A 24,581-nucleotide genomic window follows, 5' to 3' on the forward strand; every position below is an offset into this window, starting at 1 on the left:
GATTCCTGTCTTTGAGCAAGGCTGGGGCTGTGATACAATTCTAGAAAGAAGATTAAATAACTGATAAAACCCAGAATACCTGGGAAAAGGCAGAAATAAAAGAGGTGAGTAGTCTTAAGCTCTTGAACTGTGGAAAGGCTATTTATGTAGTCAAATGAAATTAAAAACCTTGATGTATGTGTGAGAAAACTAATTGCTGAAGATAAAAACGAAGCAAAAGATTACAGAAAAACAATCAACAGTGATGTGCACATAGAAATAAGAAGAACTTGTTTAAGAATTAGAGGGATGAAGCGGAAAAGAACACAAAAAGAACAAGACAACTTGCCAAGCAGAATGAATCCCTTTCCACACACTGAGCATAAAAAATCACTTTCTCCAATCCAGGGGTTGCTCTCCAAATTATCACAAGAAATAGGGGATCAAATTGAGGTGCCTCATTTGAGAGTTGACAGGGTTCTTACAATTAGCACTAAAAAGGGCTCTTCCCTGGGTTAGTTCTTTGATGGTTTTTAAGTTGCTATTCCGAAGGAATCTCTTCCTACACTCTGAGCATTCAAAACTTCTCTCCTTTGTGTGTGTTCTTTGATGCAGTTGAAGACTGTCATTCCGACTGAGTCTCTTTTCACACACTGAGCATTCAAAAGGTGTCTCCTTTCTGTGAGATTTTTGATGCTCTTGAACAGTGCTCCTATGACGGAATCTCTTTCCACACTCTGAGCATTCAAAAGGTCTCTCTTTTGTGTGAGTTCTTCGATGCTCTTGAAGACCGCTACTACGACTGAATCTCTTTCCACACTCTAAGCATTCAAAAGGTCTCTCTTTTGTGTGAGTTATTTGATGCTGTTGAAGATGGCTACTACAACTGAATCTCTTGCCACACTCTGAGCATTCAAAAGGTGTCTCCTTTGTGTGAGTACTTTGATGCTGTTGAAGACTGCTCCTGTGACTGAATCTCTTTCCACACTCAAAGCATTCAAAAGGTAGCTCCTTTGTGTGAGTTCTTTGATGCTGTTTAAGACTGCTCCTGAGACTGAATTTCTTTCCACACTCTGAGCATTCAAAAGGTCTCTCTTTTGTGTGAGTTCTTTGATGACATCGAAGAGTGCAACTCAGACGAAATTTCTTGCCACACATTGAGCATTCAAAAGGTCTCTCCTTCGTATGAGTACTTCGATGCTCTTGAAGACTGCTACTACGACTGAATCTCTTTCCACACACTGAGCATTCAAAAGGTCTCTCTTTTGTGTGAGTTCTTTGATGCTGTTGAAGTGTGCAACTCAGACGGAATTTCTTTCCACACTCTGAGCATTCAAAAGGTCTTTCTTTTGTGTGAGTTCTGTGATGCTGTTGAAGAATGTTCTTCCGACTGAATCTCTTTCCACACTCTGAGCATTCAAAAGGTCTCTCCTTGGTGTGAGTTCTTTGATGCTGTTGAAGAGTGTTATTCCGACTGAATCTCTTTCCACACTCTGAACATTCAAAGCGTCTCTCCTCTGTGTGAGTTCTTTGATGCCTTTTAAGTGCACTATTGCGACGGAATCTCTTTCCACACTCTGAACATTCAAAAGGTCTCTCCTTTGTGTGAGTTCTTTGATGTCGGTGAAGACTGCTACTACGACTGAATCTCTTTCCACACTCTGAGCATTCAAAGGGTCTTTCCTTTGTGTGAGTTCTTTGATGCCTTTTAAGTGCACTATTGCGACGGAATCTCTTTCCACACTCTGAGCATTCAAAAGGTCTCTCCTTTGTGTGAATTCTTTGATGCACCAGGAGCTTTGATCTGCAGGTGAAGAACTTTCCACACCAAAAACATTTATGTGCCTTTATTATACTTTTCTTCGAAAGATGTACATTACCCTTTCTTATGCCAGAGAAGGCATTTCCACTCTCTATGCCGACTAACAGATTCTCTCTTGAATGAGTCCCACAAGGGTTTTGAGAAAAATCTGATTTTTGTGAGAAGCTCATGCCGCAGTTTGTGTGGCTATAAGGTTTCTCTCCTTTATCTCTTCTTTGATGGCTAGGTAGGTCTGTTCTGCAAAAGTAATTCTTTCTGAACTCCAAGCGTTGATGGGTCTTCTTTCCACTGTGCATTTGCAGATGGATCTCATATTGGCTTTGATCAGAGAATGTCATCCCACATTCTAAGCATTTATATGCTGCCTCTGCTGTCTGGATTAGTTCTCTGAAATCCTGCTGTTGGCATGGAATAGGTTTATCCCTATTTTCAGACATGTGACTACTTTTCTGCTTATTAGGTCCACCTCGATTCCTGAAGATTCCTTCGAAATCTTCCTTCTGAACTTTATTTAGCACAGCCCCATCACTCTCATTCCACTGCTCATCCCCTGCTGGAATAAAAAGAGAAATCCTGTTAGAAACCACACAAGGAAATCTGATCTTCCCTAGCAGTTCCATCCACACACAAATGTTTCATTACATTATTATACATGTTAAAAGGCCATTCAGGCCTGATGCATTAGAAAAGCTCGGTTTGCAATCTAATGATTTATCCACCCCCTCACCTGACTGAGTTTGATAGGATGAAACGGCGGATATCTGACTGGACATCTTTCCGCACTTCAGGCAGTCATACAATTTCTCTCCTGAGGGAAGTTGCCTCTCAGAAATAAGAGTCTTACTGAAGGTGTTTCCACAGGCCAGATTTTCATTTGTGTTTTCCCTGGAGCAGATTCTTTGGTTAGCACAACGACATACATTCCTTCTGGTTTTCGATGCTCTTCCTTCTTGGACTTGACTTTCACAGAAACATCCTCCTTGGGACTGAACGGGCTTATCTTCTGTCTTGTCTGTATGGCTTCCCTCCTGCATTGGTGGTCGGTCTGTATCCTTAATCTTTCCTTCAGAAACATCACCCTTGTCTTTTTCCACAGAGAAGCCCTGGTTTCCCCCAAACATCTCCTCTATATGTGCTGCTGGAAGAAAGAGGTCCAGTTAGCACACAGGCTCTGCTCATGAATGGGTGACCATTTTCTTGATCAGATATTCTTTTCCCTCCCAGCTGAGCTCCTGTCCCACCTTATCCCCACTCAGGACCTCCTGTCCCACCTTATCCCCACTCAGGACCTCCAGGTCAGTAGGTTTTATATTCTGTCTATTCCTTGCACTTTAAGGGGACGAAATGGCAAGTCATTATTCCCCTACTGTTTACATTTGACTTGTAATGCAGCTCTTTTGAGTTTTTGCTATTTATGATTGGAGAGAAGAAAAGAAGGCTTTTATCTCCCACTTTTCTCTACAATAAAGAGCCTGAAAGTGACTTATAAATCACATAAGATTGGACTCCACTCCTCTTAAACACTATGCCACACTGACACTCCATAAGTAGTTACCATGATCTCCATTCCTGCAACTATACAAAGAATTTTAGTGTAGTTGAGAAGATAAGCATGAAAAGCTGGTTTCCCCCTCCCTTTCCTTCCCCTCCATTGCATGCCACCCCTCCCTCCCCTCCCACCCTCTCCTTGCATGTCACCCCTCCCACCCCATTTAGGTCACTGCGATAGGAATGGGCCGTTGGCCTCTTCCAGCTTGGCTTTTGTTAAGTAAGCTAACACCTTTCCTGGGAATTTCTCATAATGAACTGTACAGCAGCCCCTGCAGAGTCACAGCTAAGCTCAGACTCAAAAGGAGCTTCAGAGCATCCCAGATTTCAAGCCCCAGAAATACATCCTCCCTCCTTTTCCAGATGACTATCTGATTCTGCCAAATGAAGATACAATCACAGCCAGTGTAAGAAGTAGTGTTGGTTTGTATAGCCCACTTTTTCTCTACCTTTATGTAGAATCAAAACAGCTTGCAGCCACCTTCCCTTCTCCACAGCAGATACTCTGTGAGGAAGGTGGGATTGAGAGTTCTAAGCAAATTGTGGTCACCCAGCAAACTCAATGTGTAGGAATGGGGAAACAAATCCAATTCACCTGATAAGAGTCCACTGCTCATGAGGAGGAGGAGGGAATCAAGTCCTATTCTCCAGATCAGCGTCTATCGCTCTCACATATCACACCACGCTGGCTCTTCAGATCACAGTCAGAGGGGATCACTGTAATCCCATCTGGAGGGCAAGTGAGTTCTAATGTTTGGCAACTGGGAAATTAGAACTTGGCCCCTTCCAGAGTCTTCCTCTCAGTCCTGCGTTGGCTTCAGGCCGAAACACCTGTCTATGGTCTGGGTGATGGCCACAACATTGGATTAAGCAGACATGGACAAACCAGATAGCTTGAGTCGCTCTACCTACACATGCCGAATCCCGTTTATGCTGCCATCCTGCCAAGTTGAGATTTCCACAAGGGAGCAAATAGTGGAATGGATCTCCATACAACACATACAACAAGATTTCGATTCTTGCATAATCCCAAAGGCAGAAATGTGTGATTCTGGCATCTGTGAAAGTTCCTTACCCAGAGAAGCCACGCTCCCATAATTCACCAGCATGACGTCTTCATAAAGAGCTCTTTGGTCTGGATCTAGCAGTGCCCACTCTGCCTCTGTGAAATACAGGGCCACCTCCTCAAAAGAAACCAGAGACTGAAAGAAAAGGCAGATACAGTCTTCAGAGGCCATGCCAGGCAGAGATGGTGTGTTGGAAGGGATCATTTTGGGAGGGTTCAGGGTGCAAAAGGAGTGGCGTTCAGAACCTCTTGCCTGGGCCCCTCAGCACCAACTGCAGGAGAAAGTCCCCTTGAGAAAGCACAGGGGACCCCGGCTGTCCTTTGCTCATCTCCCATACCTGGACTGGAGGTGCAGTAGCTGTTTTCACACCTCCAGGAACAGAACAGATCAGCACTGCTTCTTCACTGCCTGCGAGGGAGGGAAAAGGGAAGAAAGAGTATCAGCCTCTGCTTCCTATTCTATTTGATGGTGTGCAGCCAACCTAAGACCTGTAGCAGTGCAGAGGGTGAGAAAGAGTCTTTCTCCCAGAATGCTGCCCTGTCTGACCTAGCATAACAGTGCCCTGAAACGTAGGAGTCTGTTTCAGAAACTCCATATTGGGACTGTGTCTGGCAAGAATGACTCAAGGACCCCCCCCCCTCCCCCCACACACACCCAACCTAATGCCTGGCTCATACTCTGGAAATAACATTTGAATAAGGAAATACGCACAACCTGGGCGAAACCAGTTCTTTTGTATTTTGCCTCTTAATCTACTCAAGAGTCTTCCTGTGACTGATCCTTCTTGTGACCATCTTATGTTGCAGCACCCTTGTTGCAGCAAGGGTGTCACACCAGGTAAAAAAATGGACATCAATTAAGTACATGCAGAAACGGACGGTAATCTCAATGAGCATCCATAGCATCTGCTAATCCACCAATGTCACATTTTGGTCTTTGGCCTCAAGGCAACACAAACATGGCATCGCACCCACCTTAAGTCCTGCTCGCCCCCAGTCTAGCATCCCTCCTCTAGGGCTCTATTTCCTACAGTGCCCAGTGACTAGTCAAATGGCCCAAAAAGCATGAGCACAAAACACATTTGCCCACGGTTCTCAGAGCTGTGTTGTTCAGAACATGCAAACTTTGTTCATGTACAAGACTGAAGAACTCAGCTGAGATTTGTCTGCCTTTTGTTTTGAGCTACGTTGAGTCTCTCTAATGCAGAAAGGAGGGATGTGAATGTTGTAATTAATGAGAGGAGCTCCCTCCATGAATTCTCTAATCCACTTTTATGGGCATGGTAGAATCTATCATTAAAGATAAGAGTAGTAAACATGTAGAAAGAAAGCAAGACCTGCTGAGGGAAGAGTCAGCAGCTTTGTAGAAACAAGTCCCTGTCTTACAAAACTTACTAGAGTTCTTGTGAGGGTGTAAACAGACATGTGGATAAGGAACAGTGGACTGTCTACTTGGATTTCCAAAGGCTTTTGACAAGTTCCTCACAGAGACTGTTGAGAAAACTCAGCAATGAAGGAATAAGGGGAGGAAGTCCTCCTATGGATTAAAAACTGGTTGAGGAACAGGAAACAAAGAATTGAGTATAAATGGGAAGTTCTCACAATGGAGAGATGTAGGAGTGGTGTCCCAAGGATCCGTTTGGGACCAGTGCTCTTAACTTATTCATAAATGACCTGGAAGTAGAGGGGTGGGTAGTGTAGGTGGTTTAGATGATACCAAATTATGTGGGGTGGTAAGAACCACAAAGAGTTGCGAAGAGCTCCAAAGCGGACCTTGATAAGTGGGTGAGTGTAAAGATTTAAGAAATGGCAATGCAGTTCAATGTGAGAAATGTAAGTGATACTGCAGTAGGGCAAAAATCCAAACTTCACGCCTGCACGCTACAGGGTCAGTGCCTCAGTCTGGGTAGGGAAAGGGATTTAAGTCTTAGTTGATAGTTATGGGAATGTCAACTCAATGCATGTGATTGAAAAGCAAACTCTATGCTGGGGATAAATAGGAAAGGAATTGAGAATAAAACTACAAAGATTGTCATACCCTTATATAAAGCAGTAGATGCGACAGCATGGAGTACTGTGTTCAGTTCTGGTCGCCACATCTCAAAAAGGATATCGAAGAGATAGAAAAAGTGCAGAGAAGAACAGCAGGGATGATGATTGAAGGATTGGAGCACCTTCCTTATGAGGAAGAGCTGCAGCGTTTGGGACTCCCCAGTTTTGGAGAGAGGCGTCTGAGGGGACAGGAGTTGGAAGTCTGAGGTATATGGGGTGAAAATGTTGACGAGAGAAATTTTCTCTCTTTCTCCTAATACTAGAACCAAGGGGGCATTCACGTGCCGAAAATGCTGGGGAAGAATTGGGATATCAAAGGAAACACTTCTTCAACGCCGCTGTTGGTGTTTGGAATAATACTGCCACAGGAGGTGGTGATGGCCACTAACCTGGATAGCTTTAAGGGCTTGGACAGATTTATGGAGAGGGGATCAATCTATGACACCTGATGCTTGATCCTCCTTGATCGATTTTAATGCCTTAGCAGACCAGGTGCTCAGGAGCAGCAGCAGCAGAAGGCCATTGCTTTCACATCCTGCATGTGAGCTCCCAAAGGCACCTGGTGGGCCACTGCGAGTAGCAGAATGCTGGACTAGATGGACTCTGGTCTGATCCAGCAGGCTAGTTCTTATGTTCTTATGTTCTTATGTTCTCAACTATTGTACGATGAGCGGCATATTTTGGATGAAAAAGCGTTCAATTTTTTCCTGACCAGAATTCTCCACCCATCGAATTCACTGGATGCCCCAATGCCATCGAGTCAGAATGAGTCCTTACCATGTGAGAGGGCATCTTGGGCACATTCCTGGCCCTGGCCAAGCTGCCCTTCCTCCAACGGAGCTCTTTCCAATTTAGCTTCCATCTTCACGTATAGACCCAACCTCTGAAACAGCAGCAACAGCAACAAGTTGGAGAAGGAGAAGAGTTTTGATTGACCTCGCTTTTCTTGACCTTCAACAGTGTCAATGTGGCTCACAAACTCCTTCCCTTCTTCTCCCCACAAAAGATACTTTGTGAGGTGGGTGGGGCTCATAGGATTGGGAGAGGAATGCGAAGGTCACCAGGCAGGAAGAGGAGCAGGCAAACACACCTGGTTCACTGAACTGGAGTCCACCTCTCTCAACCACACCAAAGAACGGATCCTGCCCCATTCCCAGACACTGCATCTTTCTTTAAGTAGACCCGGTAGGGTTTTCTTTCAACACTGTTGAACTATCTGGAGGAATAAGAAATTCCCCAGAAGAAGGGGCTGCTCACGCAACTACTCAAGTCTGTCATCCAGAGGTTTAGAACACAAATATCAGGCAGGGAAGCCTTAGGAGAAGGTGAAATACTGTCGCTTAAACTGGACAAACCTGGATAGGCAAGCCCTCACCTGTTCTGCCAGCCTCTTCTCCTCTGCCTGAGTCAGGAGGAAACCCTCGGCCAGGGCCACTGCCTGGGAACTGGTCTCCGGCCCACATCCTCTCCACTAGCTGCATTTCTAAAAGGAGGCAGGCGGTCAGGAACTGCTCCAGGATCCTCAGTCCAGGATCAGCTTCTTGGAGGTGCCTCTGGCTTCAGCCAAACACCAAAGCCATGGAGCCGGCTGCAAACCTCTCGGGGCCCATCAGCATCATGGTAGCAGAACTGCCGGAAGCATCGGCAAAGTACTTCTGAGTTCACGGTCTCCTGATCCCAGACCTCCGGAATGGCTCTCTCCCAGAATTCAACACCACTGCTAGCTTGGATGAGACAGGGGTCCTTCCTTGCTCTCTTGGCAAGCCCTGCTCCTCCTAGGTCCTGTTCTTCCATCATCTTCTATTGGGTCGCCTCTGACTGTGAAAAGGTTCCTTTACTCACTTGGGCATGAAGACAGGCTTCTTCCTGTGAGTGGACGATGGGTGGGAGGCAGAGATCAACATGTCAGAAGGAAAACAAAAGAGACCAGTGACACACGGTGGTAAAGAACAGAAGCGTGGTTTGTAATATTAAGTGATATTATAAAATTGCTTTTGAAAAAGATACCTGTACAGTACACAGGGATATTTAACTGTCTGGGTCTTTAAAGATGTGACTTAGGTTGAACATCCCAGGGGCTTCAGATGTAAGAGATGAGGAATTAGCTCCATCCACAGGCACAGAGGTCTCCTATTTGATGCCGGTGGGGACATCAGGTGTGGGACTTTGTGCTTGGATGAGAGGCACAAGAGTTTAGCAGGGTGAATGGAGATGGGAGGGGGGGCAACCAACCCAGGGGATTTCAGGCCTTACACCTGGATATTGGCAATACTGCATATGGAAGATGTTAGATGAGGGAGCATCAACCAAAATGTTAGTGGGACCCTGTACACGGACTCCTGTGAGCTGAAAGAACCCTTGCGTTTCCCCTGTTGTGTGTTGCCTGGGGGGTCTGTAGCTCTGCCAGGCAAAAAGATGCTGCTTCTGCCACTCAAAGAATTGAAAGTGCAGGAGGAGAATCTGGCCTTCTATCATCTACCTCCACCAAGGAGCTGGGAGGGATGGCCAGAGCATGGCCACTAATGCAAGCCCATGTGCCACTTGTCCCTTCTGTACATGGTGGGCAGCAGACTGATTTTGCGATTTTGGGCTGTATCAGTGGTATAGTGTCAAGATCGAGGGATGTAACTGTACCTCTCTATTTTGCATTGCTTAGACCTCACCTGGAATATTGTGTACAGTTCTGGCCAGAGCAGTTCAAGAAGGATATTGACAAGCTGAAACAGGTCCAGAGAAGGGGAACAAAAATGGTAAAAGGTCTGGAGACCATGTCCTACGAAGAGAGACTTAGGGACCTGGGAAGACTTAGATACCTAGAGAAGTGAAGGTTAAGGAGGGACATGGTAGCTTATGCTTAAATATTTGAAGAATGTCATGTCGAAGAGGAGCAAGCTTGTTTTCTGCCGCCAGAGGCTGGGAATCTGGGCATGCTGATTCAAGGAGAAGGAAAAGAGATTCCACCTAAACATTAGGAAGAACTTCCTGATAGTCAGGGCTGTTCGACAGTGGAATTCACTGCCTCAAAGTGCTGTGGAGACTCCTTTGCAGGTTCTTTAAAAGGGGGCTGGATGAACATGTCGGGAGTGCTTTGATTGTGTGTTCCTGCATTCCCGGGGGTTGGACTTGATGGCCCCTGGGGTCTATTCCAACTCTATCATTATAGATTTTATAATTCCAGGGGTGGGGTGGGGGGGGGGTGTCTTCACAAGCATGCTCTGTCCCTCTCTGCCTGTCACAGGGCAGTCGACTCGTGTGATAAACAGGAAGACTCAGCCCCTCCTTGAATACACCACATTTGCACAGGCCTTGAATGCCCCAAAGAACAGACAGGGTCTGGGGGTCCCCATGCTGACTCCTCTCCCTGTGCTGGGGGGCACAGACTCCCCTTGCCCACCCAGATGCCTCCTCTGCAGCCAGCCTCCCGCCCAAGAGCACACACCAGGGGGGTCTATCCCTAAGCAACCCCCTCCCCAACCCCCTGCCCCTCTTCCCTTATTTCCTCCACCTCCTTACCACTGAGATGGCTTGTCCAGGTCCTTGCTACTTCTCTATCCCACAAACCTCAATCCCTGTAGGACTCCACAATGCAGGGAAGGGGCTGCATGTTACCCGACCCCCACCTCCCACATGCCTTGTGCAGAGAGGAAGCAGCCCCCTCCCCAAGCTGTGATGTGGGGCAGCGCTCTTGGATCCGGGCCTCTGCTCCCCCCTTCCCCCCACCCCACCTTTCCCAGCCCTGCAACTCCGCCCCCCCACCCAGCCCCCAAACTCCCCCTTGACTCACTCCGGGAAGGGGCTGCCGATGGGGCTGCACGAGTGGGGGAAAGAGCGCTTTCCCGCCTGCAGATTTCAATGGGGAAGGAAGGAAGTGGCCGCCCCGCCCCCTTTCCTGGAGACCTTTCTAGGAGTTTGTCTCGGTGCAGAGACGGGGGGGGCGGGCAGGGGGCACACGTGCTCCCCTCTCTTTGCAAAAGGGGCTTTGGGAGAGGGAGGAGCAGCTGAGAGGATGGGAGGGGTGGCTGTAAGAGGCCAGGAGCATTTAGGGAGGGCAGATCAGCCCCCCAGTCTGAGTAACCTCAGGCGATTGGAGGTGTTTTCCCTCCCTCCCTCCCCTCCTTCCTAGAAGCCCCTCCCCAAGCAGGAAGAAGATTCCCCAGACGCAGAAAGGGGGTCTGCATTGCCAGCCCCTTCCTCCTTGGGAGTGGTGGGCGTTCTCAGGAAGCCCCCTGGATCTGGCCCAGGGATCATGGGGGCTGGATCTGGCTGCAGGGGGTGGGGTAGGCAGAAAAGTGTGACTATGATAATGGGAGCATCTCTCCCCTCCCCAAAAGCCGACTGGACCCCCTCACTCGTGCTGCCCCTCCCCCATTTCTTTTTATCTTTAAACCTCGGGGTGGCAAATTCTTTAAGCACTGTCTTATAACAGGTTTATCATTTGGATTTTATGATTTTATATCAATCTCTGTTATTAGCTGCTCTGAGCCTGCTCCAGAGGGAAGGGCGGGATAGTAAGTATAATAACAGCAGCAGCATTCCTGATCTCCACCAGCCAGTCTCTCCCCCCCCCCTTTCTCCTGGTTCCCCCCATTCTGCCAGGCCCCGAGGGGGGCTTCCCTTCCCCCGCCCCGCCCCGCCCCACAACACCATTTTGCATGGAGAGATCAGGAGAAATTATTCTGCGGCAAACACAGCAATCATCAGACATGCTCATAGGACAGCAGCCGAGTTTCATAAACAGAGAAACCTGGAGACAAGAAGCCTCTGAATATAGACAAAGAACAAGAAGTATAAGAGAGCAACAACAACCTGCTCATAATAAAACACCAGGCTTAGTAAGCATCAGGTGTGCCAGGGGAACAATCCTATTTAAGGAAGAAGAGTTGGATTTATATCCCCCCTTTCTCTCCAGCAAGGAGACTCAAAGGGACTTACAAACTCCTTTCCCTTCCCCCCTCACAACAAACACCCTGTGAAGTAGGTGGGGCTGAGACGGCTCCAAATAACTGTGACTAGACCAAGGTCATCCAACTGGCATGTGTGGGCTAATCAGGTTCATCAGATAAGCCTCCACAGCTGAAGTGGCAGAGCGGGGAATCAAACCAGGTTCCTCCAGATTAGAGTACGCCTCCTCTTAACCACTACACCACTGCTGCTCCAAAGGAAAATACATCACATCCCTTTTTACACACAGAAATAAAACATTGAAAAGTAAAATATATACAAAAGATACTTAAAAAGACACATCTTATACAAATACTACAATTGTCAAGGTCTGTATCTTTCTGATAAAAATACATGTCTGCCGTAGGATGTTACTCTGTGGGACACCTTCATTCAGTTTGCAGAACACGCATTTCACCATCTATGTCATTCACCTGTCTATTGTCCTTTGTACTCCCACTGGCCATATTAAGGAGCTCACATATGTCTGCCTTTTCTGAATCCTTTGAAGATCTTCTGTCACTCTTGTAGGTATTTTAGGGCGTAGGAACTCAGTCCTTATTGGCAATTTACTTCTTGTTATTCTGCCCATCAGCATCTGAGCTGGTGACTACATCATTGCGCAGTTGTTGTCCGAACCACTGTCGGTAGCCATCCCGGCCATAGCTCCATCCATTGCTGAAAGAATGGCAATAGGTGCGGGAATCCAGGAGAACTGGCTTAATGTTAGGTCTTGATCCTTGAATCAATAAATAGACTCTGTTGTTCAGCAGCGTTTCTTGGAAAGCAACGAAGCATCCAGTTTACAAGATGCCAGTTCTGACAGACCTGGCTTCTGCTCCCTTCTTTATTCAGAAACAATTTTCCCTCCCACTATCCCAAAGAATCTGAGAAAGTGTTATTTCAGAGCCTAGGTGCCCCAAAGTCTGCGATAGAGATACAGTCACCTGGACTTCCACCCTCACAAGTTGACAGACCCGTAGTGGGAAGTCATATGGTTTCATGGTGTGTAGTTTGGTTAGTTACAGTAGGTTTTGTTTCAGTTATTGGAAGATTGGGTTTTTTACTCCCCAGAATAGCTGGGAAAAGGGAGAAAGAAAAAAAAGGTGGGTGGTTATCAGTTAAGCTCTTAAACTGTGGAAAGGATCTTTATGTAGCCCAATGAAATTAAAAACCTTGACACCAGAAAACTAATTGCTAAAGAAAACAATGAAGTAAAAGTTAACACTAGCCATACAGAGGGAATCTCCATACACTGAGCATACAAAATCACTTTCTACTATCCAGGGGGTGCCCTCCAAACAATTATAAGAAGAAGGGGATCAAATTGGGGTGCCTCATCTGAGAGTGGACAGGGACCTTACAATGAGCACTACAAAGGTCTCTCCCCTATGTGGGTTCTTTGATGCTTTTGAAGACAGACACTCTTTCCATGCTGTGAACATTCAAAACGTCCCTCTTTTGTGAGAGCTTTGATGCTGTTGAAGAGTGCCACTCAGACTGAATCTCTTTCCACACTCTGAACATTTAAAAGGTCTCTCCTTTGTGTGAGTTCTTTGGTGCACCAGGAGCTTTGATCCGTAGCTGAAGAACTTTCCGCACCAAAAACATTCATTTGCCATTATTATACTGTGCTTTGGAAGCTGCACATTACCCTTTCTTATACCAGAGAAGGCCTTTCAACTCTCTATGCGGACTAATAGATTTGCACACTGCACACTGTGAGCATTCAAAATGTCCCTCTTTTGTGAGAGCTTTGATGCCATTGAAGATTGCCACTTTGACTGAATCCCTTTCCACACTCTGAGCATTCAAAAGGTCTCTCCTTTGTGTGAGTTCTTTGATGCCGTCGAAGAGTGCCACTCTGACTTGAATCTCTTTCCACCTCCAAACATTCAAAAGGTCTCTCCTTTGTGTGAGTTCTTTGATGTTGTTGAAGGGTGTGATTCCGACTGAATCCGCTTCCACACACTGAGCATTCAAAAGGTCTCTCCTTTGTGTGAGTTCTTTGATGCCGTTGAAGACTGCCACTCCGACTGAATCTCTTTCCACACTCTGGGCATTCAAAAGGTCTCTCCTTTGTGTGAGTTCTTTGATGCTGTTGAAGAAATTCTCAGCACGACTGAATCTCTTTCCTGAGCATTCAAAGGTCTCCTTTATTAGTGAGTTCTTTGATGCCGTTGAAGATGGCTACCCTGACTGAATCTCTTTCCACACTCCAAACATTCAAAAGGTCTCTCCTTTGTGTGAGTTCTTTGATGCCGTTGAAGAGTGCCACTCTGACTGAATCTCTTTCCACACTCCAAACATTCAAAAGGTCTCTCCTTTGTGTGAGTTCTTTGATGCTGTTGAAGAGTGCCACTCTGACTTAATCTCTTTCCCCACTCTGAGCATTCAAAAGGTCTCTCCTTTGTGTGAGTCATTTGATGGCTTTGAAGATTGCTACTTCCACTGAATCTCTTTCCACACTCCGAGCATTCAAATGGTCTCTCCTTTGTGTGAGTTCTTTGATGCCGTTGAAGACTGCCACTCCGACTGAATCTCTTTCCACACTCCGAGCATTCAAAAGGTCTCTCCTTTGTGTGAGTTCTTTGATGCTGTTGAAGAGTGCCACTTTGACTGAATCTCTTTCCACACTCTGAGCATTCAAAAGGTCTCCTTTGTGTGAGTTCTTTGATGCCGTTGAAGATGGCTACTCGAAGCTGGACTCACCACCTCAGGGCAGCTAAGGTCTCTCCTTTGTGTGAGTTCTTTGATGCCGTTGGAAGAGTGCCACTCAGACTGAATCTCTTTCCACACTTTGAACCATTCAAGGTCTCTGCTTTGTGGTAGAGTTCTTTTGAAGTTGCATCAAAGGAGCTTGATCTTGCAGCTACAGATAGCACCGCTTCCAAAAGTAATTCATTTGCCATTATTATACTGTGCTTTGGAAGCCCGGTACGTACCCTTTACTTACTACAGAAGGCCTTTCCACTCTCTATGTGGACTAACAGATTCTCTACTAAATGAGTTCCACAATAGTTTTGAGAAAGATCTGATTTTCCTGGGAAGCTCTTGGCACAGTCTGTGTAGCTATAAGGTTTCTGTCCTTTATACCTTCTTTTATGGCTAGGTAGCTCTGTTCTAGGAACATAATTCTTTCCAAACTCCAAGCATTGATGGGTCTTCTTTGCACTGTGCATTTGCAGATGGATCTCATATTGGCTTTGATCACATTCTAAGCACTTATATGCTTCCTCAGCTGTTTGGATTAGTTCATTGAAATCCTGCTTTTGGCATGAAATGGGTGTATCCCTGTTTTCAGTCATGTGACTTCCTGTCTGCTTAGCAGGTCCACCTCGATTCCTGAACATTCCTTCCAAATCTTTACTCTGGACTTTACTTAGCACTGTCCCATCATTCTCATTCCACTGCTCATCCCCTGCTGGAAGAAAAAGAGAAATCCTGTTAGAATCCACACAAGGAAGTCTGATCTTCCCTAGAAGTTCCATCTACACAGACATGTTTCACTACATTATTATACACTTTAAAAGGACATTCAAGCCTGCTGCATCAGAAAAGCTTGGTTTGCAATCTAACGATTCATACACCCCCTCAGCTGACTGTTTGATGGGATGAAACGGCTGATTTCTGACTGAAGGTCTTTCCACACTTCAGGCAGTCGTGCTATTTTTCTCCTTAGGGAATTTGCCTCTCAGAAATAAGAGTAATATTCTTACTGAACGTCTTTCCAGAGGCCAGATTTTCATTTTTGTTTCTCCTGGAGCAGGTTCTCTGGTTAGCAGGAAGACATTCATTTGTTCTTGTTTTGGTTGATCTTACTTCTTGGGCTGGACTTTCACAGAAGCATCCTCCATGGGACAGAACGGGCTTATCTGCTGTCTTGTCTGACTGGCTTCCCTCTTGCCTTGGTGATCGGTCTCTGTCCTCAACCTTTCCTTCAGAAACACCATCCTTGACTTTTTCCACAGAGAACCCCTGATTTCCCCCAACCACCTCCTGTCCATGTGCTGCTGGAGAAAGGAAGAGGTCCTAGATAGCACATGGGCACGAAGCCAAGACACCCATCAGGCACTGCTCATTAATGGGTGACCATTTCTTTATCAGATATTCCCCTCACCCTGCCAAGTGTCTTCTAAGGTTTGTCCACAGAGAAATTAGAATGTGTCCTCTTCCAGAGTCTCCCAGAGGGCCTCTCAGTCATGCATTGGCCTCAGGCCGGAAAACCTCTCTGTGGTTTGGGGGATGGCCATCACTGGACTCAGCTGACATGAACCAGGTAGCTTGAGTTGCTCTACTTACAGGTGCTGAATCTAGCTTATGCTGCCATCCTGCCAAGCTGAGACTTCCACAAGGGAGCAAATAGTGGGACAGGCTTCAATGCAACATATTACTGTTCAACATTTTGATTCATGCATAATCCCAAAGGCAGAAATGTGTGAGTCTGGAACCTGTGGTAGTTCCTTACCCAGAGAAGCCACGCTCCCATAATTCTCCAGCATGACGTCCTCATAAAGAGCTCTTTGGTCTGGATCTAGCAGTGCCCACTCTGCCTCTGTGAAAGACACGGCCACCTCCTCAAAAGACACCGGAGACTGAAAGAAAAGGCAGATTCAATCTTCAGAGGTCATGCCAGGACAAAATAATGTGCTGGAAGAGGATATTTTGGGAGGTTTTAAGGGTGTAAAAGGAGTGGCATTCAGAGCCTCTTGCCTGGGCCCCTCAGCACCAACTGCAGGAGGAAAGTCCCCTTCAGAAAGGAGAGGGGACCCCGGCTGTCCTTTGCTCATCTGCCATACCTGGGCTGGAGGTGCAGCCGCTGTTCTCACCTCTGGCAGAGAGATCAGCTTGATTCTTGGCTGCCTGTGAGGAAGGAAGAGAGAGAATTAGCCTCCATTTCCAATTCTATTGGCTTGTGTGAATCATGCTTCCTGCACTCCGATTCCCAGGGCTGTGAAACCTTCCCCTCTGTACACTCAGAAAGAAGACTCAGCCTTTCTGGTAAGTAGTGGGAGGGGTGGAAGGAAAACAGTGGAAGAAAAACAGGGAAATCATCTGGAAAGTCACCATCACACCAGGCTAAAAAAACCCCAAAACACTTGAATTAAGTATGTGCAGAAATGGGGGTTAATCGCAATGAGTGTCCATAGGGCACTGATGTCACATCTGGGTTTTTGGCCACAGGCAACATCAACGTGGCATCACACCCACCTCAAGCACTGCCTGCCCCCAGGCTAGCATCCCTCATTCAGAGTTCTGTTTCCCGCAGTGCCTAGTCAAATGGCCCAAAAAACACATGGGGACAAAACACACTTGCCCACTCTTCTTAGAGCTGTGCTGATTAGAATATGCAGATTTTGTTGATTCACAAGACTGAAGAACTCAGCTGAGATTTGTCTGCTTTGTGTTTTGAGCTACCTTGAGTCTCTCTAATGGAGAAAGGAGGGATGGGAATATTGTCATCAATGGGAGGAGCTGCCTCCATGAATTTTCTAATCCAGTTTTATAGGAATCCAAATATTAAACATCGAGCACCACAATTTGGAGGATAAAGTGTTTCATTTTTGTCCTGACCAGAATTCTCTACCCAGTGAATTAACTGGGTGCCCCAATGCCATCGAGTCAGAATGAGTCCTTACCGTGTGAGAGGGCATTTTGGGCACATTCCTGGGCCTGGCCCAGCTGCCCCTCCTCCAACAGAGCTCTTTCCATCTTAGCTTCCATCTTCACTGATAGACCCAACCTCTGAAACAGTAGAAACGGCAACAAGTAAGAGAAGGAGTTGAAGGAGTTTTGATTTATACCCCGCTTTTCTTGACCTTAAAGTGTGTCAAAGCAGCTCACAAACTCCTTCCCTTTGTCTCCCCACAAAAGACACCTTGGGAGGTGGGTGGGGCTCAGAGAATTTGGAGAGAACTGTGACTAACCAAAGGACACCCAGCGGCTTCATGTTTCCAATGGGAGCTAATAGGGAATGGGGGCTACACCTTTGAGGGTCCATAACTTTGGAACCCCTGAACCAAACTTCACCAAACCTGGGTGGTATCATCATGAGGGTCTATTTTAATAATTGCCTCCCTGACAGCAGGCATCCACCAAATTTCCCCAGATTCTTCTTTTAAAGCCACCCTTTTCGGAATGGATTTAAAGGGAGAATCTGAGGTCCCCAGTTTAAACATTGAAAGTGATGCTGTTTCGGGGGGGGGGGGGATCCACCCCAAAACAGCATCACTTTCAATGTTGTTTAAACTGAGGATCCCAGATTCTCCCTTTAAGGTGGATTATAAAGGAGAATCAGGGCTCTCTAGTTTAAACACCATTGAAAATGATGCTATTTGGGGGTTGAGTCTAGGTTTTCTTTCAACTGTTGAACTATCTGGAGGAATAAGAAATTCCCCAGGAGAAGGGGCTGCTCACACACCTACTCAAGTCTGCCATCCAGAGGATTAAAACTTGGACCAATATCAGGCAGGGAAGCCTTACAAGGCGAAATACGGTAGCTTGAATTGGACTGGATAGACAAGCCCTCACCTGTTCTGCCTGCCTCTTCTCCTCTGCCTGACTCAGGAGGAAACCTTCGGCCAGGGCCACCGCTTGGGAACTGGTCTCCGGCCCACATCCTCTCACCCAGCGCTGCATTTCCTGGGGCAGTACGGTCAGGAACTGCTCCAGGATCACTGAGTCAGGATCTGCTTCTTGGAGTGCCTCTCTGGCTTCAGCCAACACAAAGCCCATGGAGCCGACTGCCTCTCGGGAGCCCCTCAGCATCTGGTGGCAGAGGCTTTGGGCGTCGGCAAAGTACTTCTGAGTTCACAGTCTCCTGATCCCAGACCTCTGGAACGGCTCTCTCCCAGAATTCAACACCACTGCTAGCTTGGAGGAGACAGGGGTCCTTCCATGCTCTCTTGCCAAGTCCTGCTCCTCCTAGGTCCTGCTCTTCCATCTTCCTCTTCTATTGGGTCGCCTCTGACTGTGAAAAGGTTCCTTTACTCACTTGGATATGAAGACAGGCTTCTTCCTCTGAGTGTGGGGGTCAGAAGGTGGGAGGCAGATATCAACATGTCAGAAGGAAAACAAAAGAGAACGGTGACACACGGTGGATAAGAAGAAAAGTGTAGTTTGTAATATTTCGTGATACTACATATCAATCTTTTTGAAAGATGCCTGTTTGGTCCTTTGGGATATTTAACTTTCTCTGGGTTTTTAAAGATGTGACTTTGGGTCAGGCAGTTCCGGGGGCTTCGGATGGCAACTAAGTCAGGAGATAGCTCCACCCACAGCCACAGGGGTCTCCTGTTAGTGTAGGTAAAATGTAAATCTCGTGCTAGCACAGAGTGGGATTGCATCACGGGTGTGGTTTGTGCTTGGATCGAGGCTCAAGGGTTGCTGGGATGAATGGAAGTTGGGAGGGGGAGCAACAAACCCAGGGGATTTCCAGGCCTTACCTGGATATTGGCAACCCTGCATATGGAAGATGTCAGATGAGGGGAGCATCAGCCAAAATCTTTAGTGTGACCCAAACACAGGCCTCCTGTGACTGAGCCCTTGCGTTTCCCCTGTTGTGTTGCCTGGGGGTCTGTAACTCTCTTGCCTGGCAAAAAGACGCTGCTTCTGCCACTCAAGATTCAGTGCAGGAAGGACAATCTGGCCTTCTGTCTTGTCTGCCTCCACCAAGGGAGCTGGGGAGGGATGGGCAGGTGTGGCCATGTGCCACTAATGCAAGCCCATGTGCCACTTGTCCCTTCTGTACATGGTGGGCAGCAGACTGATTTTGCGATTTTGGGCGGTATCAGTGGTATGGTGTCAAGATCGAGGGATGTAACTGTACCTCTCTATTTTGCATTGCTTAGACCTCACCTGGAATATTGTGTACAGTTCTATGGCCCTTAATTCAAGAAAGGATGACAAGCCTTCAAACAGGTCCCAGAGGGAACAAAAATGGTAAAAGGTCTGGAGACCATGTCCTACGAAGAGAGACTTGGGGACCTGGGAAGGCTTAGATACCTAGAGAAGTGAAGGTTGAGGGAGGACATGGTAGCCATGCTTAAATATTTGAAGGAATGCCATGTTGAAGAGGGAGCAAGCTTGTTTTCTGCTGCTCCAGAGACTAGGACACGGAATACTGGATTCAAGGAGAAGGAAAAGAGATTCCACCTAAACATTAGGAAGAACTTCCTGACAGTCAGGGCTGTTCGACAGTGGAATTCACTGCCTCGAAGTGTTGCGGAGACTCCTTCGCAGGTTGTTTAAAAAGGGGCTGGATGAACATGTCGGGAGTGCTTTGATTGTGTGTTCCTGCATTCCCGGGGGTTGGACTTGATGGCCCCTGGGGTCTATTCCAACTCTATCATTATAGATTTTATAATTCCGGGGTGTGTGTGTGTGTGTGTGTGTGTCTTCACAAGCATGCTCTGCCCCTCTCTGCCTGTCACAGGGCAGTCGACGCGTGTGATGATTGCCGGGTGTTGGTGGTGTTTCCATGGATACTGGTGGTGGGGCTAGACTGTCTTGACCTTAGCAACCGGTTTCTCACATGTTCTTCTACTGTGCCAGGCAGGTATTACATACCAGTTCACAGGCCCTCCAATCATTCTGGAAAGACCGCGCCCCCCCCCTTCCCCGGGGGTCACACAAAGGCAGTGAACATCCTTGTTGTGTGTTTGGGGGGAAGGGGCAGAGTCTTTAGAAACAGATCCATAAAAACTCATCTGCAGACCTTACTTGGAGACCAAGGAGAGAAGCCCTCAAAATATCCTGGATGGGGGAGGGGAAAGGTAGGGTCAGGGGGTGCCCACTGTCTCCAAGCCCCCTCCTCCTTTCTCTATCCCACCCTTAAATCATGCTCTGGGGGTTTCCTCCTTGCCTGGCTCCTGGAGGGTGAGATACATGCTCAGGCCATGCTGCTGGGATGGTTTGGGGAGGGTGGGGGAAATCCTTTCCTTTCAATTCCTAAACTCTGTTGTATGTGAGGAAAGCCTCCCAACTCACTATTTAAGGGCCCTACAGAGGAATTAGACCAAAAAGTTATAAAAATGCAGCAGCTCAATTGAAGGTGGGTGCAAAAGGGGACTGGGTAAAAGTGGGATCTAGATGAATTTAGACGGATCCTCATGAAATCATATAATTTTTAGAAAAGAAAACCACATACAAACAACCTGAAGTCTTACAGTAGATCGTATCTTAGCCCACAGGCAGCACCCAAAAAATCCTGACTCCACAGCCTCATCATGCTGCGATGGTGCGAAACAGGAATGCACACATCCTTATGATTTCTGTGTTGGGTCACCCTAAAGTCACCATCAAATCACAGATCACGTTCACAGCCAAAGCGTGCCCTGTAAAAATCAGGCATCCACTGTTCCATGGCACTGCCATGGCACAAAAGCATGGTTCCAAAGCAGGGATCCTCATGGGTTTTCCACTGGGACATCCCAAACGTGCAATAAAATCAAATATTATGTCCATACCCACAGACACCAGCCAAAAAGACCATGATTCTGCTGCTTGGTGGCACCCCCACAATGCAACAACCGAGGTCCAAATGTTACCCGCAATAAAATAAAAGCACTATTTTTATTCTATATTATTCCCTGTTTATTGGTCGCCAAAATGCCTTAGATAGTTTTTTTTAAAGCCTCCATCATTATTAGCATTGAGCCCGGGAGCATCAGACCCTGACTCAGAGGAGCTACCCTCTGTTTAATGTTCCACCACAATTTAAGACATAAGAGACTCATAGTCACCAAAGGGTGCAGATGGCATGACTGTCTTTATCAATGAAGAGTCCGAGGAGGGAGCCTCAGGCTATTGATGAAGTAATCACAGCAAGGAACCACCTTTGGCCCACCTCTGGATCGCCTTCAACCCATGAAAATAAGGACTCCTTTCTATTTGCCCACCTCCCACTGACTTTTAGTTTTCCCCCTATAAATTGTTTTACATGTGCTTTTTGCAGCGCGTTGGTTTTAGTAAAGCGTTCCTGCATTTAAGATTCTTGTGTCTGTCCTCATTTCCATTGAGAAAAAACCCCTTCTTGCCAGGCCGGGTTTCGCTGCGGCGCTATCAATTGTTACCTCAGCAGCAGTAACACAAACAATGGATCTTCACTCTTTTGTTCAGTGGATCATGTCTAGAGCTACAGGTTAAGGACTAAAACCGCACTATGTATCCCATGGCGACAAGGGGAGATTGCAGCCCAGAATGTGACAACTACCCATGTTTCCCTGCATAATGGAAAACTCCCAGCCCATAGAGTGCTAGTACTATGAATGAAAAGGCTGTGCTTTTGCTTGAATCCAGTCTGAGACTGGCTCCTAGGCATGCCTGATGGGGGGCTTCGCTCTGTTCTTCTATCCAGCACCCACCATTGCTGACCCTGAAGAGATCCTGCAACTCTGGTGCCTTTTCCCCAGGAGCCTGGGGGGACCCCCCACTCGGCACACATGCAGTGTAGTAGAAAAGCAGCCCACAATGCAGACAGACACCAATTCAATAGGGAGAATGAGAGTGTGATTGCAAGGTGGGGGGGGGGGGGCTCTCCCTCATCCATTTCCCAAAAAGCAAAGGACACAGCTGCTTTTTTGTATTCTGATGCAGATGCAAGGAAAGGCCAGCTGGGGCCAGGCTGCCAAGAAGAAGAGCAGGTAGAAAGGGGTATCCCCCCCAAATCTGCAGCCCCTCCTCACCCTCGATCCATCAACCCCCTCCTGAGTCTCAAGCGGCAGGAAAATCCATTTCTTATGGGTCTGAATTCTTGGCTCTTCTTATTTTAGGAGCTTCTTTGTTTTGCACAAAATGGCTCCTTCTCCCCCTTTCCTTTCTCCACGCTTTGGGGCCTGCCTAGCAGATCCTGGCCCTACATTCACCCCATCCGCAAGCCCTCAGTGGGAGGATTTTGGCCCCAGAAGTATCATTTCCCTCCCCCAGAGAACCCCCTTTGCTCTGCCCCCCCTCCCCCCAATGAAGGGAGGTCTTCTGAAGACTCAGCCCCTCCTTGAATACACCTCATTTGCACAGGCCTTGAATGCCCCAAAGAACAGAGAGGGTCTGGGGGTCCCCATGCTGACTCCTCTCCCTGTGCTGGGGGGGCACAGACTCCCCCTGCCCACCCAGATGCCTCCTCTGCAGCCAGCCTCCGGCCTGAGAGCAGCCACCAGGGGGGTCTGTCCCTAAGCAACCCCCTCCCCAATCCAGCCCCCTCTTCCCTTATTTCCTCCACCCCACCCCCCACCCCCTAAGAGGACTTGTCCAGGTCCTCTGCTGCTTTTTCTCCCCCCCCCCCCCCTCCCGCAAACCTCAATCCCTCGCCAGGACTCCACAATGCAGGGAAGGGGCTGCATGTTACCCGACCCCCACCTCCCACATGCAGCAGGCAGAGAGGAGGAAGAGCACCGGAGAAGCAGCCCCTCCCAAGCTGTGATGTGGGGCAACACTCTTGGATCAGACTCTGCCCCCTTCCCCCCGCCCCACCACCCCAGCCTGCAGCTCCGCCCCCACCCTTCAAACTCCCCCTTGACTCACTCCGGGAAGGGGCTGCCGAGGGGGCTGCAGGAGTGGGGGAAAGAGCGCTTTCCCGCCTGCAGATTTCAATGAGGAAGGAAGTGGCCTCCCCGCCCCCTTTCCTGGAGATCTTTCTAGGAGTTTGTCTCGGTGCAGAGACGGGGGGGCGGGCAGGGGGCACACGTCCTCCCCTCTCTTTGCAAAAGGGGCTTTGGGAGAGGGAGGAGCAGCTGAGAGGATGGGAGGGGTGGCTGTAAGAGGCCAGGAGCATTTAGGGAGGGCAGATCAGCCCCCCAGTCTGAGTAACCTCAGACGATTGGAGGTGTTTTCCCTCCCTCCCTCCCCTCCTTCCTAGAAGCCCCTCCCCAAGCAGGAAGAAGATTCCCCAGACGCAGAAAGGGGGGGTCTCCATTGCCAGCCCCTTCCTTCTTGTGACTGGTGGGCGTTCTCAGGAAGCCCCCTGGATCTGGCCCAGGGATCATGGGGGCTGGATCTGGCTGAAGGGGGTGGGGTAGGCAGAAAAGTGTGGCTATGATAATGGGAGCATCTCTCCCCTCCCCAAAAGCTAGCTGGACCCCCTCCCCCATTTCTTTTTATCTTTAAACCTGGGGGTGGCAAATTGTTTCAGCGCTGTCTTATATCAGGTTTATCATTTGGATTTTATGATTTTATATCAATCATATAAATTGATTTTATATCAATCTTTGTTATTAGCTGCTCTGAGCCTGCTCCAGAGGGAAGGGCGGGATAGTAAGTATAACAGCAGCATTCCTGATCTCCACCAGCTAGTCCCCCCCCCCTTCTCCTGGTTCCCCCCATTCTGCTGGGCCCCGAGGGGGGCTTCCCTCCCCCCCTCACCATTTTGCATGGAGAGATCAGGAGAAATGATTCTGCAGCAAACACAGCAATCATCAGACATGCTCATAGGACAGCAGCCGAATTTCATAAACAGAGAAGCCTGGAGACAAGAAGCCTCTGAACATAGACAACAAACAAGAAGTATAAGAGAGCAACAACAACTTGCTCATAATAAAACACCAGGCTTAGTAAGCATCAGGTGTGCCAGGGGAACAATCCTATTTAAGGAAGAAGAGTTGGATTTATATCCCCCCTTTCTCTCCAGCAAGGAGACTCAAAGGGACTTACAAACTCCTTTCCCTTCCCCCCGTCAGGTGGTCAGATCCGGGTCCAGCTGGCATGTGTGGGCTAATCAGGTTCACCAGATAAACCTCCACAGCTGAAGTGGCAGAGCAGAGAATCAAACCAGGTTCCTCCAGATTAGAGTACGCCTCCTCTTAACCATTACACCACTGCTGCTCCAAAGGAAAATACATCACATCCCTCTTTACACACAGAAATAAAACATTGAAAAGTAATATATACACAAAAGATACTTAAAAAGACACATCTTATACAAATACTACAATTGTCAAGATCTGTATCTTTCTGATGAAAATACATGTCTGCTGTAGGATGTTACATCTGTGGGACACCTTCATTCCGTTTGCAGAACACGCATTTCACCATCGATGTCATTCACCTGTCTATTGTCCTCTGTACTCCCACTGGCTATATTAAGGAGCTCACCATATGTCTGCCTTTTCTGAATCCTTTGAAAATCTTCTGTTACTCTTGTAGGTATTTTAGGGCGCAGCAACTCAGTCCTTATAGCCA

General features: G+C 47.7%; 1 protein-coding gene across 1 annotated transcript in view; it reads right to left on the reverse strand.

Annotated features, from left to right (window-relative positions):
* The window catches only part of LOC125431935 (zinc finger protein 383-like), a 190,526-nt gene extending 172,539 nt beyond the window's left edge, over positions 1-17,987 (reverse strand). The window contains exons 1-4 of the mRNA XM_048495176.1: positions 17,940-17,987; positions 17,048-17,153; positions 4,754-4,824; positions 4,425-4,551 (exon numbers count right to left, since the gene is read on the reverse strand). Of these exons, the coding sequence (XP_048351133.1) occupies positions 4,425-4,551; positions 4,754-4,824; positions 17,048-17,132 (283 nt within the window). The 5' untranslated portion in view covers positions 17,133-17,153; positions 17,940-17,987. The remainder of the gene's footprint in view (positions 1-4,424; positions 4,552-4,753; positions 4,825-17,047; positions 17,154-17,939) is intronic.
* Between the last annotated feature and the right edge of the window lie 6,594 nt (positions 17,988-24,581).

The sequence above is a fragment of the Sphaerodactylus townsendi genome, linkage group LG04 (assembly GCF_021028975.2).
Source record: "Sphaerodactylus townsendi isolate TG3544 linkage group LG04, MPM_Stown_v2.3, whole genome shotgun sequence".
In the NCBI taxonomy this organism is placed as follows: Eukaryota; Metazoa; Chordata; class Lepidosauria; order Squamata; family Sphaerodactylidae; genus Sphaerodactylus; species Sphaerodactylus townsendi.